We start from the raw sequence: 19,530 nt of genomic DNA on the forward strand, positions 1-19,530 counted from the left end.
AAGTGTTCAGTATCTAATAAAACACAAAAGATTTTATTGCCTATACACTATTAGTTTCTTCAAAAACTACACGAGGATGCCACAAGAGAAATATTAAACATACTTTTTAAAGAGCACAAAGCAACTTCTGCAAAGATTCTTCTGAAGAACCACCTACATCCACTTTGTCTAGTGCTTTTGCTAAAGTGGGAGTTGCACGGTGATGCAATCTGATTGATTGCTTTACGTTCCCAGGAGTGGAATTCTTCAAGAGATGTGGAGACGAGTCTCACTGGTCAGGGCACCCAGCAGATTTGTCTGTGTGAGGCTCTTGTTCGCCTCGCACCACTCGCTTGCTGCTCTGAATAGCATCTGTACCCTAGCGACATTCATTCAAGGTTGCAATGATGCAGGTCACTGCCAGCTCTCAACCGGACCTCACCGCCTCCAACTTCACCGAATCCAACCGTTCCTTCGCAGTCTGGGCATCGGAAGGTGCCAGCCAGAATCGAAGTTCTGCCAACTACACCGACCCCTTCGGGAGGAATGAAGACTTAGCCAAGACCGAGATCTCTGTGCTGGCTATTATCTTCCTGCTGGCTGTTATTGGGAACCTGACCGTGCTCTTGGCTTTGTACAAGACCAAGAAGAAGATGTCGAGGATGCACCTCTTCATTAAGCACCTGAGCGTGGCCGACCTGGCAGTCGCGGTGTTTCAGGTGTTGCCCCAGTTCATCTGGGAAATCACCTATAGATTTCAAGGTCCCGATTTTCTCTGCCGCATCGTCAAACATCTGCAAGTTTTCGGCATGTTCGCATCGACTTACATGATGGTCATGATGTCTATAGACCGCTACATCGCCATCTGCCACCCTCTGAAAACCCTCCAGCAGCCCAACAAGAGGTCCTACATGATGATCATCAGTACCTGGGTGGGCAGCTTCATCGTTAGCACCCCGCAGTCCTTCATCTTCTCGCTTCGAGAGATCGAGAAGGGCTCTGGGGTCTACGACTGTTGGGCAAACTTTATCCGGCCCTGGGGCATTAAGGCATACATCACCTGGATTGCCATTGGGGTCTTTATCATCCCAGTCCTCACCATGGTGGCGTGTTACACTTGCATCTGCTATAACATCTTTCAAAATATCAAATACAAGACCAAAGCTTCGTCTGAGACCTCATTTAAGAACGGCCTCATCACCTCTGGTGTCAATAACGTGAAAACCATCTCCAAGGCCAAGATCCGAACTGTGAAAATGACTTTGGTGATTGTTTTGGCTTACATTGTGTGCTGGGCTCCGTTCTTCACCGTGCAGTTGTGGTCGGTGTGGGACAAGAAGGCTCCGAAGGATGGTAAGTGTATTCTGGATATCTAAAGAGACAATTCCCATTCTACGCTGTAGTTATCAAGTTTTTTTTCCTGAACGAGACGGGCTAAATGTATATCCTACTAGTGTGGGGCAAAGTGACCGCAATTATACAGGTGATCTGCGGATTAAATAAACTGGCCATTTCTCCGGTTTAAATGAGAATTAGCTTCTAAAACCATTAGCCAATAATTAGATTTAATGACTTATTCTAAAAATTTATTTCAGAATTAGCCTTAAATAATGGCAAAATATGTTACTTAAACTGAACTGAACATCCTTAAAATAATATCATAACGGTATTAAAGAAAACTTTTAATCATATGTATTTCATAAATAATTATATCCAATAATGAACTATGTTATATTAAAATGGAAATAATAATAATATTAAAAGGCTGAAACCCTCATTCATGCCTTCATTACTTCTAGACTTGACTAGACAAATGCACTCCTGGCCGGTTTCCCACATTCTACCATCCAAAACTCTGCTGCCCATGCCTTAATTCACACCAAGTGCTGTTCACCCATCACCCCTGTGCTTGCTGGTTACCGGTCAAGAAATGTCTTGATTGTTAAAATTCTCATACTTGTTTTCAAATCCCTCCTTGGCCTCACCCCTCCCTATCTCTGTAATCTCCTCTAGCCCCATAACCTTCTGAGATATCTGTGCTTCCTTAATTCTGGTCTCTTAAGCATCCCTGATTTTAATCACTCCACCATTGGTGGCCACACCTTCAGTTGCCTAGGCCCCAAGCTCTGGAATACACTCCTTACACCTCTCCACCTCTCTACCCTGATTTCCTCCTTAAAACCTACCTCTTTGACCAAGCTTTTGGTCATTTGACCTAATATCTCCTTATGTGGCCATACTTTGTTTTATAAAATTCCTATGAAGTGCCTTGGGACGTTTTATTATATTAGAGGTGCTATATAAATATAAGTTGTTGTTGTTGATAACAGACCACTAGTTACTGATAATTAAATTTGTTTGTTGCCTGGGGATGAATGCCTTGTGCCTATTGATTTACTCTATAGCTAGATTTTCTCCAGTGAGAATAAAGAATTTCAATATTAGGAAGAAAAAAGGTTAATGCTCAAATTAGACCCTTTACACTGCAGATACTGGCATCTGCTTTAGAGTAGTGCACGCTGGGAATTATACTGTTGGCTCCGCACCACACTGTATTGAACTTACAAAAAGCAGAACTCTTTGCCTGTGCAGCTAAATGCATGCACAGAGTGCTGGTGAATGTTAGTGGGGAGAAGTCTAGTCTGTCGGTTCTTTATTAATAATGAGTTTTTTTTATTCATTCCCATGATGTGGGCATTGCTGACAAGGCCAGTATTTATTGCCCATCCCTTATTGCCTTTGAGGGCGGCACAGTGGTGCAGTGGTTAGCACCGCAGCCTCACAGCCTCACAGCTCCAGCGACCCGGGTTCAATTCTGGGTACTGCCTGTGTGGAGTTTGCAAGTTCTCCCTGTGTTTGCGTGGGTTTCCTCCGGGTGCTCCGGTTTCCTCCCACATGCCAAAGACTTGCAGGTTGATAGGTAAATTGGCCATTAGCAATTGCCCCTAGTATAGGTACGTGGTAGGGAAATATAGGAACAGGTGGGGATGTGGTAGGAATATGGGATTAGTGTAGGATTAGCTGGCGGGCAGCCATAAGGATGGGGCTAAAATGTGGCGAGCCGAAGAGACTTAGTAGTTGGCAGGAAAAAAGACAGAGGCGCAAGGAGAGAGCCAACTGTGCAACAGTCCCGACAAACAAATTTCTCTGCAGCACCTGTGGAAGAGCCTGTCACTCTAGAATTGGCCTTTATAGCCACTCCAGGCACTGCTTCACAAACCACTGACCACCTCCAGGCGCGTATCCATTGTCTCTCGAGATAAGGAGGCCAAAGAAGAAGTATAAATGGGTGGTTGATGGCCAGCACAGACTTGGTGGGCCGAAGGGCCTGTTTCAGTGCTGTATCTCTAAACTAAACTAAACTAAACTAAACTGGTGGTAAGCCACCTTCTTGAATAAAACTGATTAGCTTACTTGGGAAGTAAAGAGTCAACCACATTGCTGTGGGTTTGGAGTCACATATAGACCAGACGGGGTAAGAACAGCAGATTTCCTTCCCTAAAAGGCATTAGTGAGCCAGATTGGTTTTTACAACAACCTGGTCTTTTCATAGTCACAATTACTGATACTGGACATTTATTCCATTAACATTTAATTAATTAACTGAAATTTCTCAGCTGCCGTAGTCGGATTTGTTATCACCAAATCATTAACCTTGGTCTCTGGATTATTATTCCAGTAACATAACCACAATGCTACCATTTGGTATTTTTGTGTACCTTATTTTTTAATGTTTAAGATGATGGTTTCACAACAGTTGCAGTTCATGTGAAGCCTAAGCAATATTGGTCCTCCTCCTCTCTGAAGTGTCACACCCTCTGCCAAAATTTGAAGAACCCTCCCCTCAAATAGTGGCTTGAAATCACAGTTGTACTGTATCAAGGCAGAATCTGCAACATAAGTAATGCATTAGTGACCTTTGGAATGATCCTTTCATATGTATAATTAATCTGGTGATATGCAAATATCTTTATCCGTGGTTGATTATAAATAACTGGCGAAGCCATGGACTCAAGAACAGGAGCAGGCCATTCAGCTCCCCAAGCCCAATCTGCCATTCAATTAGATCATGGTTGATCTGCACCCCAACTCAATTACCCATATCCCTCAATACCCTTACCCAACAAAAATCTATCCATCTCAGTTTTGAAAGCTCCAATTCCAAAGCTTTTGAGCAGAGAATTCCACACTTCTACTACCTTTTGTGTGAATAATAGCGTTTTCCAGGAGGTGGCAAATGAAATCAGTCAGATCCTGATGAATCTTTTATGGGAATCGCTGAATATAGGACAGAAGAGAGGCAAATATGGTCCCATGTTATTAAAAGACAGGGCCAGCTAAATAATCCAAGGAATGATAAATCTGTGAACTTGATACCAGTTGTGAGTAAGATAGCATTCTGATAAAGAATGGGCAATTTTAACCTACCCTTTGTGTGAAAAAGTGCTGGTTAAATGGTAATTGTTGAGGCCAATATTTGTATTTTGCAACAAATTACTATTTCTATTAATTAACACATTTAATGAACGCAGTTGGTATCAGTTGACAATAAGATATTCAAGACCAGTAAATTTGGGTAAAGACAAACAGTAAGCTGTTCAGTGATCAGCCTGTGTGGAATGATTATGCTGAGCTTCTTGTTGATTTAGGAAACTAAAGAAAATCTAGTGAAACTTGATAAATCCATTTAATCAGAATATTTAATGAAAATAAAACAGCCTGTATCTCATGAAGCAGAAAGTTTATTATTTAGACACAATATTCTTAAATGATAGCACTAAAGAAGGGATAGAAGAATTCCATGAGAGTAAAACTCTCGCCTCTGAGTCAGATGTTGAGGGTTTAAGTCCAAATCTAAAGACTTGAGCACAGAATCTAGGCTGACACTCCCAGTGCAGTACTGGGGGAGCATTGCATGTTCAAAAGTTCCATCATTCAAATGAGACATTATCCCAAGGTCCCGTCTTCCCTCTCAGATGTACGTTCATGATCCCTTGGGTCTATTTCAAAGAAGAGTAGAGTAGTTCTCCCTGTTTCTGGCCAATATTCATCCCTGAACCAATATCACTGAAACAGATTATCATGTTGCTGTTTGTGGAACCTTGCTATGTGCAAATTATCTGCTGTGTTTTTTATATTACAACAGTGAGTAAACTTTAAAAGTACTTCATTGGCTATAAAGTGCTTTGAAACATGATAGGTGCTATGAAAATACAATTCTTTTTCTGAAAAGAAGTCCATAATATATTAATTATAAAAGCCTATGCAGATAACATCATTCCACTTTATCTACAGTAACTTATTACAAAGATGATTATTTTTAAAAAGATGTAGTAAAAACAAACCATAATAGCAGCAAAATTAGTTTAATGATGAGTACCTTAGGAAAGAGATTCATGTCATGTCAATAGTAGCGTGAGGGAATTTATTAACAGAATATTTGTGAAGAAGCCATATAAGTTAATACAGAAAAGGAGCAAGAGGAAAATCACATACCAAAAGTGTAAAACAATAACCAGTGAAAAAGAAGCATTACTAAACAAACCAGGTGCAAATGAAAAGTGCTGTTCAGTTTACCTTGCCTCAGTGAGGTAGAACCTAGATGTTTGCAGCACTAAAGCAGGCCATTCAGCCCAGCATGATTATGCTAGGATGCAAGAAAAAAATCATTCAACTTTAGGAAGAATGTCAAGGCTTGGAGAAGGTGCAGAAGAGGTTTGCTCGAATCATAGCAGGGATGAGGGACTTCAGTTATGTGGAGAGACAGGAAAAGTTGTTTTTATAACAAAGAAGTTTAAGAGGAGATTTGATAGAGGTGTTCAAAATCATGAACGATTTTGATAGAGTGAATAAGGAGATGTTGCTTGACTGGGAACCAATGTGGTCAGTGAGTACAGGGTTGGTAGGTGAACGGACTTGGTGCGAGTTAGGACGTGGGAAGCTATGCCATTTATATATTTATGCTCCGCATGACTCTCTTGCCACTCTACTTCTTCTAACCCGATCAGATATCCTTTTGTTCTTTTCTCCCTTATGTATTTATCTAAATTTCCCTCAAATGCATCTGTGCTATTTGAAGCACCTACTCCATGTGGTAGCAAGTTCCACATTCTAACCATTCCTGGGGTGAAGAAGCTTCTTCTGAATTCTTTATTGAATTTATTAATAACTTTCTTAGATTCATGGCCTCTAGTTTTAGTCTCCCACACAAATTGAAACATCTTCTCTTCATCTATCCTATCAAACCCCCGCATAATTATAAAGACCTCTATTAGGGCACCCATCAGCCTTTTCTTTTTGAAAGAAAAGAGCCTCAGCCTGTTCAGTGTTTCATGATAGTTCTAACTATTAAAACTATTTATAGTCATTAGTATTAAAATATGGGTGAGTGAGCTGGCAGAATTAAAAAGAACAAGATAGACTGCATCATGTGGCTCCAAGAACAAATGACAAATATGACTATAGATTTGTAACATTATCAAAACAAATTTATGAAATTTACAATATTTTATAGTGTATTTTCACACCCTGCGTCTTGCTCTCATGCTCCCTGCAGACATGGAAAGATATTCCAGTCAGGTTTTTTCAGGCTGGCTACACTTTCAGCATTTACATGACACATGCAGTGAGGACACTTTACTCCTAAGACTACAGCAATCACCCCCAGTAATCAGGGTTAGCAGCAGTTTTAGCACACAAATCTTAACATGTTTTACTTGTTAATTTTGTACATTGTATTTGCACAAAATTCAAGCATTAATTCCATCCGCAACAAGTTCAGTGCTCATATCACAAACAATTGTATTTTGAAATAATAGAAGTATCAGCTCTTGCATATAATGTAAGCCATTGGCCATTACCCCCACCCCCACCCACTTCCCGGTTTGAAATGGGAACTTTTATATTTTTTCCAACTGCAAGCAAAGTCTCATCTGATTATAATGATGTCTATTTTGGATAATATTCAAACATATGTCTACTAGGAATTCACACCTTAGTGTAAGTAGAAAAGAAGTATTTATGAGCAAAGACTGATGGCAATTACAGTATTTTCCGAATAATATTTCCATTATTTTTTCCCAATAATTTTTTTTATTATCTTCTAAAAATGTTGACATCACATGGTGCCAATCTTCAGTCTTGTAGGATTTTGGAGCTAATTTTCAGTCAATCGGGGGCCAATTATTTTGATTGTACAGTTTGGGAGATAGAAAAAATATAAGTGGAGACAAATACTTAAGTGTATTTTTTTAAAGGAAGGAAAGCATGAAATGGAATGAGGTATATTAGATATCAAGTAAAAATAAAAGAAGAGAAATAGGGAGGGAACACAAGTTGAGAAGATGTGTTTATAACCATTATTTTTATTTTTAATGGCATTTTAAGTCTTTATTTTGTGATTTAGGTTGATGCTGCAATGCTAGGTGATGCACATGCACGCTGACCCTACAAATGTGATTCCTCCCCAGGAAAAACAACACCTATTACAGTAATTAAGCAATGGGTATCGGTTTGGTTCAAATAGTCGCACTCTCACCTCCTAGTCAGAAAACTGTGGTCTCAAAGCCCCATTTGAGGACTTGAGCACATAATCTAAATGGATACTTTAGTGCAGTATTGAGCTGCATTGTTAAAGATGCCATCTTCTAGATGTGATATTGAACTGTCTGCCTGTTCTGGCGGATGTAGACAATCCTATAGCAGTATTCCAAGAAATTCTCCTGGTGTCCTGCTAATATTAATCCGGCAAACAACAACATCAGATTAGTTGGTTATTCATTGTTTGTGGGATCGTGCTGTGTGCAAAGTGACCGCAACAATTGACTACTTCATAACTGCAAATGATTTTCAAGCTATGAAGCAGTTTGAAATGTCTTGAGTACATGAAAAACACGATATAAATGTAGGTTTTCTTTTATGGCTGTATCAACTTGCATAAAGGCTTAATTCCAAATGCAAAGCATTATTTTGTTTTAGCAAAGCATGGCCTATATAAGCAAGCTAATGCAGTAATGAAGCTATTTCTGACACCTACGTTGCTTCATTACTATAATATTAGGTTTGTCCACATATACAGTGGTATGATTTGAAAATTAAAATGAATATAGCTGGCCAAGAGATTGGAGTTCCACAAAAGCCATTGACATTCCAAGAGTTAAATCTGCACTGACTGTGTGAACTAACTGCTGCGTTAGTCTATTCTTCATACATGTAATAAGAAACAATGCAGACTGCAGGAGAACCATCAAATGCAATCCCTATAATTTCATTGGAATCGCTTCCCCAGTTTCTGCCAGCCCAGTGCTTACTTGCCTGTGTCTTACCATCTATATCAATTAGACAAAGATGGACAACATTTTCATCAGGTTTTACACACCATTTAGAGCTTCTACTGAGCACACGCACTTTAAAAAAAAAAATTCTCCCTGCAAGTATCAACTGCTGACTGGAAATCTTCAACTCCAAGACTCTGTCTGGTATCTCAGCCAATTAACCATTAGCCATGTGTGAATTTTGACAATGAATATCAACCTTGGGGAACATCATAGTTGAGCCTTGTCCTGTACTCATCTAACATCCACATATGTGCACTTTCAGTAGATATCACAGGCTAGTGAACATGAAAGGGAGCGTTAGTTGATTCTCCTGTCCTTACCATGGGGGTTTTGAGGCTAATTTTATCATCCTTTCCCCTCTTTCTGGCTGAGATCAAGTAACTGAGCATCAACAGAGAACAGACAAGTTCAAACAGACAAGACATTTCAGGTTTGGAGCCTTTGTCAGAAGGGCTCACACCTGAAATGTTAACTTTTCCCTTTCTCTCCTCAGAATCTAACTGACCAGATGAGTGTTTCCATTGCATGGGCCTTCCTGGTCTGTATGTCTCAGCCACTCACTGAACAATCTCGTTGAACAATGGGCAACGTTTGACATAAGAACTATTTGAATTTCCCGTTTACGAGACATTACACCACAAGTTTAGCATTGGTGCAAAGTAGAGAATTACATAGAATGTACAGCACAGAAACCGGCCATTTGACCCAATTAGTCCGTGCCAGTATTTGTGCTCAAGAAGCCTCCTCCCACCCCTCTTCATCTCACCCCACCAGTATAACTTTGTATTCCTTTCTTCCTCAGGTACTTATCTAGCTTCCCCTTCCTTGTCTCAATCACTCCTTGTTGCAGCAAGTTCCATGTTCTAACACTTTCTGGGAAAAGAAGTTTCTCCTCAGTTCCCAATTGGATTTATCAGTGACTATCATATTTATGGCCCCCAGTTTTGTATAATTATCCACGCCTCACAACATGTGGAAACATCTACATCTACATTATCAAATCCTTTAATAATCTTAAAGACCTCTATTAGATCACTCTTTCTCTTATCTAGAGGGAAGAGTCCCAGGCTGTTCCATCTTGCCTGATAGGTAATAACCTTCCCAGTTTCAGCTTGTGTACATTCCCAGCCCAGACAGAATCTGCAGCAAAACAGAGTAAGCCTCTTCCAGGCATTATTTCATTCCACTTTGCTTTGGTGTCAGTCTCGGCCCTGATTCCAGGTTCAGGCTGTATTTATACTATATCTGCAGCACTGGTGTGAAATGAAACCAACTCACACTGATGCTACAGCTATAATCAGAAAGCCACAATGCTCACATCCCACGAATGGACTACAAAAATGTATTTGAAGTTTTGTTTTTGTTTTTTTTATTCTTTCATGGGACATGGGTGTCGCTGGCAAGAACAGCATTTATTGCCCATCCCTAATTGCCCTTGACAACTGAGTGGCTTGCTGGGCCATTTCAGAGGGCATTCAAGAGTCAACCACATTGCTGTGGGTCTGGAGGCACATCTAGTCCAGACCAGGTAAGGACGGCAGATTTCCTTCCCGAAAGGACATTAGTAAGCTGGATGGTTTATAAAACAAAGACTAGCTTTTAATTCCAGATTTTTATTAATTAATTGAATTTAAATTCCACCAGCTGCCAGAATGAGAGTTGAACCCATGTCCCCAGGGCCTGGGCCTCTGGATTACTAGTTCAGTGATATTACCACGCCACTGTCTCCCCCCCTTCTCCCCCTATGTTTGTATAACTTGTTGCTGAGTTTTAACCATGTTGGTGAGCTGTTGCAAAGAGTGGCGCAGTGGTTAGCACTGCAGCCTCACAGCTCCAGCAACCCGGGTTCAGTTCTGGGTACTGCCCGTGCGGAGTTTGCAAGTTCTCCCTGTGTTTGCGTGGGTTTCCTCCGGGTGCTCCGGTTTCCTCCCACATGCCAAAGACTTGCAGGTTGATAGGTAAATTGGCCATTAGCAATTGCCCCTAGTGTAGGTAGGTGGTAGGGAAATATAGGGACAGGTGGGGATGTGGTAGGAATATGGGATTAGTGTAGCATTAGTATAAATGGGTGGTTGATGGTCGGCACAGACTCGGTGGGCCGAAGGGCCTGTTTCAGTGCTGTATCTCTAAAACTAAAAAAACTAAAAAACTTGCAGGTTGATAGGTAAATTGGCTATTGTAAATTGCCCCTAGTGTAGAATGGTGGGGATGTGGTAGGGAACATGGGATTAATGTAGGATTAGTATAAATGGGTGGTTGTTGGTCGGCACAGACTCGGTGGGCTGAAGGGCCTGTTTCAGAGCTGTATCTCTAAATAAATAAAATAATTTTAAAAAAAGTCCCAGCAACAGATACAATGATAGACAAATTAGACGCTGCTTATCTCTTTTAGCCTTTAATGAGAGCGATATCCAAACAAAGGTCAATAACCTTTGCGACTGTGTTTTTCAGATTCTACGGACACGGCGTTTACCCTCACCATACTGCTCGCAAGTCTGAACAGCTGCTGCAATCCATGGATCTACATGTTCTTCAGTGGCCACCTCCTGAACGATATTGCCCATTTTTTCCCTTGCTGCCATAAAATCACCCAGAAGCTGAAGAAGGAAGATTCGGAAACCAGTATCAAGCGGCACACGCTGCTAACAAAGGTCAGCCATAGGAGCCCGACATTCAACTCGTACAACTGGAAGGACAATGACACATCCCCCCAGTCATTCCAGTCTATGCCAATAGAGACCTGACGCAACATGATGGTTGACTAGTTTCCCCTCCACCCCATTAAAATTATTAATATTACATTTAAAATGTGCTGTCATTGAGATTGGGATCAAAGATCAGTTTATCCAAAGCTTACCTTCACATTCATAGCACTTTAGTAATCCAAACAGCATCCAATTTGATGGGAGGGATAGAGCTTTAAATATGACCAGGTGGCATCAATCCGGTTACACCCCAAAATCATCACTTATTTTGGTCGGAATAGAATGGCCAGTCTTACAGCTGTTGTGTACAGAAAAAGTCAAAAGCTATTGATCATGTATGTAATATAAATGAATGAAAACATTGAGCAAATGTGCCACCTTTCAAATGGATAGTAGATTAATTGTGCATCTGTCTGTTAAATGGTGAAACATGTATAGTGCTGAATTATATTTCATCCAATGCATGATACAGAATTGAAAAATCTGAAGACTTTGAAATATGGTTATTCCCAACATCTGCAGAGCCCAACTGTCAATACAGTCCTATATTCTGGTTAAGTGGTAACAAATGAAAAGCTACAAAAAAAACACTTAAATGAAATATATTTGATCCAAATGATCAAACACCTTAATTTATATAACTGTCAGGTTATTGTGTAATGCTATGAATGGCTAAAGATGTACACCACACTTGCCCTCCAAGTATTTTTTCCAGTTTCCCATTACCCCATTCACGAAACTCATAAGCAATAAAAGCCCACCAGCGCCTGGCCCAGGTGGCACACTTCAAGCTGGCAGACTATTCTATCATGGAGTGCTTAATACCCAACCCCAATTATGGCCAGATCCAAATTCACAAACACATACATTCCATCAGGGATTATTGGCTATCAAGTAACTGGATAATGACGGGAACCCCAGTTGATTTTATTTCCCCTGCCCTTCCCAGAGCACTGAGGTCAGTTGTTTAGCCTTAATTCTACCCCAGCTACGACCAACGAACCCAGTACAGACCGAGAATCGAAATCTTACACCTTCTGGCTCAGTATCAAATGGTACAGTTCATTTACCCATGGAGAAGCTATATATTTTGGGAAGCTATAAATTGGGTATTTTAAGGCTGCTGATGGGTAATAATGGATGTTAATAGATATTGCTAAAAATCTTTATGGATTTCAAGGTTGTTATCAAGTTGGTGTAGCCAATTGACTACCAGTTATGGTATGAATGAAACCTGGCTCCCTCTTAAGTATGATCTGGAATGTGGCCTCTATGGCTATTATGACAGCAGTCTACATTGCCAGCATTCTGTTATCTGGCTTAGAATAGTCAACCAAGTCTTCACATCATTGCTTAACTTTGTGTACCCTCTATGTACTCTGGAGATGCTGTTGTAAAATAACAGGGGTGGAGGCAGATTGCAGCAAATGAAAGATAAATTACAACAAAAAAAAAAAAAATCAGAAGAAGGAAAATATAAACCTTTAGGAGGAGAATGATCCAATCTTAGAGATCAAATGAAAAGAAAATCAATAAGATTAACATAAAGGAGAGGGTAAAGTATCTACGCCAAAGCATTGCTGTCAAGAAGAAAGTAATTGATGAGGACGAAACCTTAGGAATAGACTAGGAGACGACTGTTGACAGACACAGAAAAGAACAAGTTTGAAAATGACTGGCTTGTAAAGGAAAAAATAGGAGCAATATGATATGGCTTAGACATCAAGGAAGAATGTGATCCGGTGAAAATGATGGGTGTAAATATGTAGTTATGCTGGGATAATGGCAGATGAGAGAAAAATGCACCTATGTAACAAAGTAGTGGCACTGTGTCCCAGTTGACTAGGATGCCAAGGTATTATTACATGGTGGTAGGATACTGCTTCACCAGAGGTCTCATTTGTCCCAATGGGGGAGATGCCAGTCAGAGACTAGAGATATTATTTTACTGTAAAGAGGCTGTGGAAGTCGTTGGATCGCCCTGGGTCACTTCCTGTTAGGTAATTTAAAACACGTTACTGGAGGCCTGGGAACAAGTCACTGGTCCTGTTATCCAGGTCATGATAGAAACATCGAAAATTTACGGCACAGAAGGAGGCCATTCAGCCCATTGTGTCTGTGCACTGATATATAGGACAGACATTTAAGAGAGAAAAGGAAGAAAATATTTCTGAAATAACTTAGGAAAATATAAACAAAAATGCACACGTGTGTGTGTGTGTGCCAATAATTAAATCTGTGTAGCTTCTTTAAGATTACGAAGCAGTTGTAGTCCACCTCCACACAGTCGTTAGGAATGTTTAAATGCACAGGAAAAATGTACAATGGTGATCTAACATTCTCAAATTAAATACATTTAACTACTATGTTTTATTCTAAATTGTAAATCTGTGAAGTATATACCCCATTAAAGTATTTATTTGTCCAGTTTCCTTCCACCTGCCCTTCTTTCCCCCCACCCCCTACACTTACCTCTATGGGAAAATATATGTTTACGTGAATCATTTACAAGTTATTCTTTAAGCTGTCTTGAACTTTCTGGTTATTGGAAATAAAGTTCCAGTTTGAGAACAATTGATCTTGGAGTCTTTTCCCACTGATATTTAATGATGGTGAATAAAAATCTTTATTTGGATTTATCTTGCAGATTTGGTGCAGTGCCACTGGTATGAACTGCTCTTAACTATATACACTTACACTACAACATAAAGCGATTGGAAATCATTGGAAGTGTTAACAGAGCTTACACAGACCATGAAAGTAGCTAACTTGATAGCTGGCAAAGGCTGTGATTAATGTTCTTACACCTTCTGGCTCAGTATCAAATGGCACAGTGCATTTGTCCATGGAAATGCTATAATTCTGGTCTTACAATAGCCAAAACAAATTAAAACCACTTGGGCACATTTAAGTAAACTGTAAACACTGCTCTGATATAGAGTCTGGACTCATTACGTACTGTATATTCCCGGAGAAAATGGGGAACTTCATACTGCCTGAAGGGATGGTGGAAGATGATTCTATGGTAACATTCAAAGGAGAATTGGATAAATATTTGAAAGGGAAAAAAATTACACGGTTATGAGGAAAGAGCAGGTGAGTGGAATTATTTGAATGGCTCTACTGAAGAGCTGGCACGGGTATGATAGGCAGAATGGCCTCCTTCTGTGTTGTATCATTCTATGATTCTATGACAGCAAAACTTATAAAGCATTCCAAAAATGTCTAAATGTGGCTTCCGCTTGATGAAATGCATAGTGCAATGAGCTTGGCTTCTAAACAAACCTGGAAGGTAACTCAAAAGGGAGGGATGCAAGTGTCAGGGCTCACAATAACAAAGCAACTTGCGTTATAATGGTAGGATCTGTGTGCTGTCTGTTGCTCTGATTCACTGATTTACTATGTAACCCAAAAGTAAGAATGGCATTCAATAACTGGTTCATTTTTTAAAAAGTCATGGCTGATAAAATTAATAAATACTTTTCAAAGAAGCGATTGATCAGATAAGTGAAAGAAATGTAGTAGATGTAGTGTATATGAACTTTTAAAAGACATTCTAGAAGGAGTCTCACAGGAGGCTTATTTTAAAATTCTCATACTTGTTTTCAAATCCCTCCATTGCCTTACCCATTGCTATTTCTGTAACTGTCTCTAGCACCACAACCCTCCAAGATATCTGTGCTCCTCTAATTTTGGCCTAATTCAGCATCCCCAGTTTTAATTGCTCCACCATTGGTGGCTGTGCCTTCAGCTGCCTCTGTCCTAAGCTCTCGAATTCCCTCCCTAAACCTCTGCACCTCAATCCTTCACTTTCTTCCTTTAAGAAGCTCTTTAAAACCTACCTCTTTGACCAAGCTATTGGTTATCTGCCCTGATTACTCCTTATGTGGCTCGTGTCATACTATGTTTTCTAATGCCACAGTGAAGCATCTTGATACATTTTATTACCTTAAAGGTGCTACATAAATGCTGAATATTGTAGTTAGAATAATTCAGGTTAATGGAATAAGAAAACATGTAGCAGCAGGGATAGTAAGTCAGACGATTGGCAGGAGACAGGGTAAGTGCTCCCAATGTGTCTTCGTTTTTCCTCAGCTGCGGATTCCTCTCCATCATGGTTGACAGAACCTCGACCGTGTCTGTCCCAATTCCTGCACCTCTGTTCTCACCACTTCCCATCTCTTCCAGCCTATAATATGGTTCCCCTTGTCCTCACCTTCCACTCAACTAGCACCCAACACCCGCTCCCCTTCCCACGGCACCTTTCCATGCAAGAACAGGAGAAGTAACACCTGCCCTTTCACTCTGTCACTTCCCACCATCCAGGGTCTCAAACACTCCTTCTAGGGGAAACAACGATTTGCTTGTACTTCCTTCAATTTAGTACGCTAGAACAACAAAGATAGCAGGCGCAGAGAAAAACCACCACCTGCAAGTTCCCTTCCAAGCCACACACTTTCCTGATTTGAAATATATCGCTGATCCTTCATTGTCACTGGGTCAAAATACTGGAACTCCCTTCCTAACAGCACTGTGGGTGCACCTACAGATCATGGACTGCAGCGTTTCAAGAAGGCAGCTCACCGTAACCTTCTCAAGGGCAATTAGGGATGGGTAATAAATGCTGGCCTTGCCAGTGATCCCACATCCCACAAATGAATGAAAAACAAACATATTTGCTGCTCACAATGCAGTCTCCTCTACTTTTGAGAGACTAGACACAGATTGGATGATCACTTTGCTGAACATCTCCATTCAATCCATTAGGATGAACCTGAGCTTCTGGTTGCTTGCCCTTCTAATTCTCCGTCCCACTCCCATTCTGACCTCTCTGTCCTCAGCCTCCTACACTCTTCCAATGAAAGCTCTCAAAGAACAGCACTTCATCTTTACAGCCTTATGGACTCCAAGTTTAACAATTTCAGATCATAACCACTGCGCCAATTTTTCATATAGCAAGTTAGGGGAGGAAGTGGCGTAGTGGTATTGTCACTGGACTAATAACCCAGAGACACAGGGTATTGCTCTCGGGACATGGGTTAAAATCCCACCACAGCAGAAGGTGGAATTTGAATTCAATTAATAAATCTGGAATTTCAAAAATAAAAGCTAGTCTAATGATGGCCATGAAACCATTGTCGATTGTTGTAAAAACCCATCTGGTTCACTAATATCCTTTAGGGAAGGAAATCTGCTGTCCTTACCTGGTCTGGCCTGCATGTGACTCCAGACCCTCAGCAATGTGGTTGACTCTTACATGCCTTCTGAAATGGCCTAGCAAGCCACTCAGTTGTATCTAACCGCTACAAAGTCAATTAAAAAAAGGAATGAAACCGGACGGACCACCTGGCATCAACCTAGGCACCGGAAACAACAACGGCAAACCCAGCCCTCTCGGCCCTGCTTACGAACATCTGGGGGCTTGTGCCAAAGTTGGGAGAGCTGTCCCACAGACTAGTCAAGCAGCAGCCTGACATAGTCATATTCACGGAATCATACCTGTCAATGTCCCAGACACTGCCAGCACCATCCCCGGGTATGTCCTGACCCACCAGAGGTGGCGGCACAATGGTATACAGCAGGGAAGGAGTTGCCCTGGGAGTCCTCAACATCGACTCTGGACCCCATGAAGTCTCATGGCATCAAGTCAAACAAGGACAAGGAAACTTCCTGCTCATTACCACCTACCGCCCTCCCTCAGCTGATGAGTCAGTACTCCTCCATGTTGAACAGCACTTGAAGGAAGCACTGAGGGTGGCAAGGGCACACAATGTACTCTGGGTGTGGGACTTCAATGTCCATCACCAAGAGTGGCTCGGTAGCACCACTACTGACCAAGCTGGCCGAGTACTAAAGGACATAGCTGCTAGACTGGGTATGCGGCAGGTGGTGAGGGAACCAACAAGAGGGAAAAATATACTTGACCTCGTCCTCACCAATCTGCCTGCCACAGATGCATCTGTCCATGACAGTATTGGTAGGAGTGACCACTGCACAGTCGTTGTGGAGACAAAGTCCCGCCTTCACATTGAGGATACTCTCCTTCGTGTTGTGTGGCACTACCACCGTGCTAAATGGGATAGATTTCTAACAGATCTAGCAATGCAAAACTGGGCATCCATGAGGCGCTGTGGGCCATCAGCAGCAGCGGAATTGTACTCAACCACAATCTGTAACCTCATGGCCCAGCATATCCCCCACTCTACCATTACCATCAAGCCAGGAGACCAACCCTGGTTCAATGAAGAGTGCAGGAGGGCATGCCAGGAGCAGCACCAGACATACCTCAAAATGAGGTGTCAACCTGGTGAAGCTACAACACAGGACTAGCTGTGTGCCAAACTGCGTAAGCAGCATGCGATAGACAGAGCTAAGTGATCCCATAACCAACAGATCAGATCTAAGCACTGCAGTCCTGCCACATCCAGCCGTGAATGGTGGTGGACAATTAAACAACTAACTGGAGGAGATGGCTCCACAAATATCCCCATCCTCAATAATGGGGGAGCCCAGCACATCAGTGCGAAAGATAAGGCTGCAGCATTTGCAACAATCTTCAGCCAGAAGTGCCGAGTTGATGATCCATCTCGACCTCCTCCTGAAGTCCCCAGCATCACAGATGCCAGACTTCAGCCAATTCGATTCACTCCGCGTTATATCAAGAAATGACTGAAGGCACTAGATGCTGCAAAGGCTATGGGCCCTGACAATATTCAAGCAATAGTACTGAAGACCTGTGCTCCAGAACTTGCCGTGCCCCTAACCAAGCTGTTCCAGTACAGCTACAACACTGGCATCTAATCTGCAATGTGGAAAATTGTCCAGGTATCTCCTGTACACAAAAAGCAGAACAAGTCCAAACCGGCCAATTACCGCCCCATCAGTCGACTCTCAATCAGTAAAGTGATGGAAGGTGTCATCAACAGTGCCATCAAGTGGCACTTGCTTAGCAATAACCTGCTCAGTGACGCTCAGTTTGGGTTGCGCCAGGGCCACTCAGCTCCTGACCTCATTACAGCCTTGGTTCAAACATGGACAAAAGAGCTGAACTCAAGAGGTGAGGTGAGAGTGACTGCCCTTGACATCAAGGCAACATTTGACCGAGTATGGCATCAAGGAGCCCTAGCAAAACTGAGGTCAAATGGAATCAGGGGGAAAACCCTGAGCTGGCTGGAGTCATACCTAACGCAAAGGAAGATGGTTGTGGTTGTTGGAGGTTAATCATGTGAGCTCCAGGACATCACTGCAGGAGTTCCTCAGGGTAGTGTCCTAAGCCCAACCATCTTCAGCTCCTTCATTCATAAGGTCAGAAGTGGGGATGCTCACTGATGATTGCACAATGTTCAGCACCATTCGTGACTCCTCAGATACTGAAGCAGTCCGTGTAGAAATGCAGCAAGACTTGGACAATATCCAGGTTTGGGCTGATAAGTGGCAAGTAACATTTGCGCAACACAAGTGCCAGGCAATGACCATCTCCAACAGGAGAGAATCTAACCACCTCCCCTTGACATTCAATGGCATTATCTTCGCTGAATCCCCCACTATCAACATCCTCGGGGCTACCATTGACCAGAAACTGAATTGGAATAGCCATATAAATACTGTGGCTACAAGAACAGGTCAGAGGCTAGGAATCCTGAGGCGAGTAACTCACCTCCTGACTCCCCAAAGCCTGTCCACCATCTACAAGGCACAAGTCAGGAGTGTGATGGAATATTCTCCACTTGCCTGGATGGGTGCAGCTCCAACAACAATCAAGAAGCTCGATACCATCCAGGACAAAGCAGCCCGCTTGATTGGCACCTCATCTACAGTCACTCCCTTCATCACCGACATGCAGTGGCAGCAGTGTGTACCATCTACAAGAAACACTGCAGCAACGCACCAAGGCTCCTTAGACAGCACCTTCCAAACCCCCAACCTCTACCAACTAGAAGGACAAGGGCAGCAAATGCATGGGAACACCACCACCTGCAAGTTCCCCTCCAAGTCACAAACCACCACCTTCTCAAGGGCAATTAGTGATGGGCAATAAATGCTGTGCTGGCCAGCAACACCCACATCCCATGAATGAATCTGCTGTTGCTATTTCCAGTTCTTCTGGACCAGTGTTTTGTTTCTTTACTTTTGCCATTACCACTCCCTTTTGTCTTGTCCATCATCCCTTTTGTCGTTTAAATCACCCCTGCCTTCAGCACTGTAATAAAACCTTCCTTTTTCCTTCTCCCCTCCCTGCTTTCCCAGCGCCTCTACTTGCTTAAAACCTGTTACATCTGTAACATTTTCCAGTTCTGAAACGTTAACTGTGTCTCTCTCTCCACAGATGTTGCCTGACCTGCTGAGTATTTCCAGCATGTTCTGTTTGTATTGCAGATTTCCAGTGATCACAGTATGTTGTCTTTTGTACTAGAGTGTTGCTCAAAGTGGTGTACTCTGGAAGCTTGTGCTGGGTCCACCTTTTTATCTCGGTATATATCGATGAGTATTGCTGAAAAAAGAGACATGCT

General features: G+C 41.9%; 1 protein-coding gene across 1 annotated transcript; it reads left to right on the forward strand.

Annotated features, from left to right (window-relative positions):
* The first annotated feature begins 332 nt into the window (after positions 1-332).
* On the forward strand, positions 333-13,514 carry LOC137379799 (arg8-vasotocin receptor-like). The gene is made up of 2 exons (XM_068051179.1): positions 333-1,332; positions 10,767-13,514. Exons 1-2 carry the CDS (start codon positions 384-386, stop codon positions 11,057-11,059), a joined length of 1,242 nt encoding a protein of 413 aa, XP_067907280.1. The 5' UTR covers positions 333-383; the 3' UTR covers positions 11,060-13,514.
* Positions 13,515-19,530: the final 6,016 nt, after the last annotated feature.

The sequence above is a fragment of the Heterodontus francisci genome, chromosome 18, assembly GCF_036365525.1.
Source record: "Heterodontus francisci isolate sHetFra1 chromosome 18, sHetFra1.hap1, whole genome shotgun sequence".
Taxonomy (NCBI): Eukaryota; Metazoa; Chordata; class Chondrichthyes; order Heterodontiformes; family Heterodontidae; genus Heterodontus; species Heterodontus francisci.

Bases quoted from the DNA above. Each gene is read 5' to 3' on its own strand.
- LOC137379799 (XM_068051179.1), top strand. From the start codon at position 384: ATGATGCAGGTCACTGCCAGCTCTCAACCGGACCTCACCGCCTCCAAC. The intron at 1,333-10,766 runs GTAAGTGTATTC...TGTGTTTTTCAG, and splicing joins CAAGAAGGCTCCGAAGGATG to ATTCTACGGACACGGCGTTT.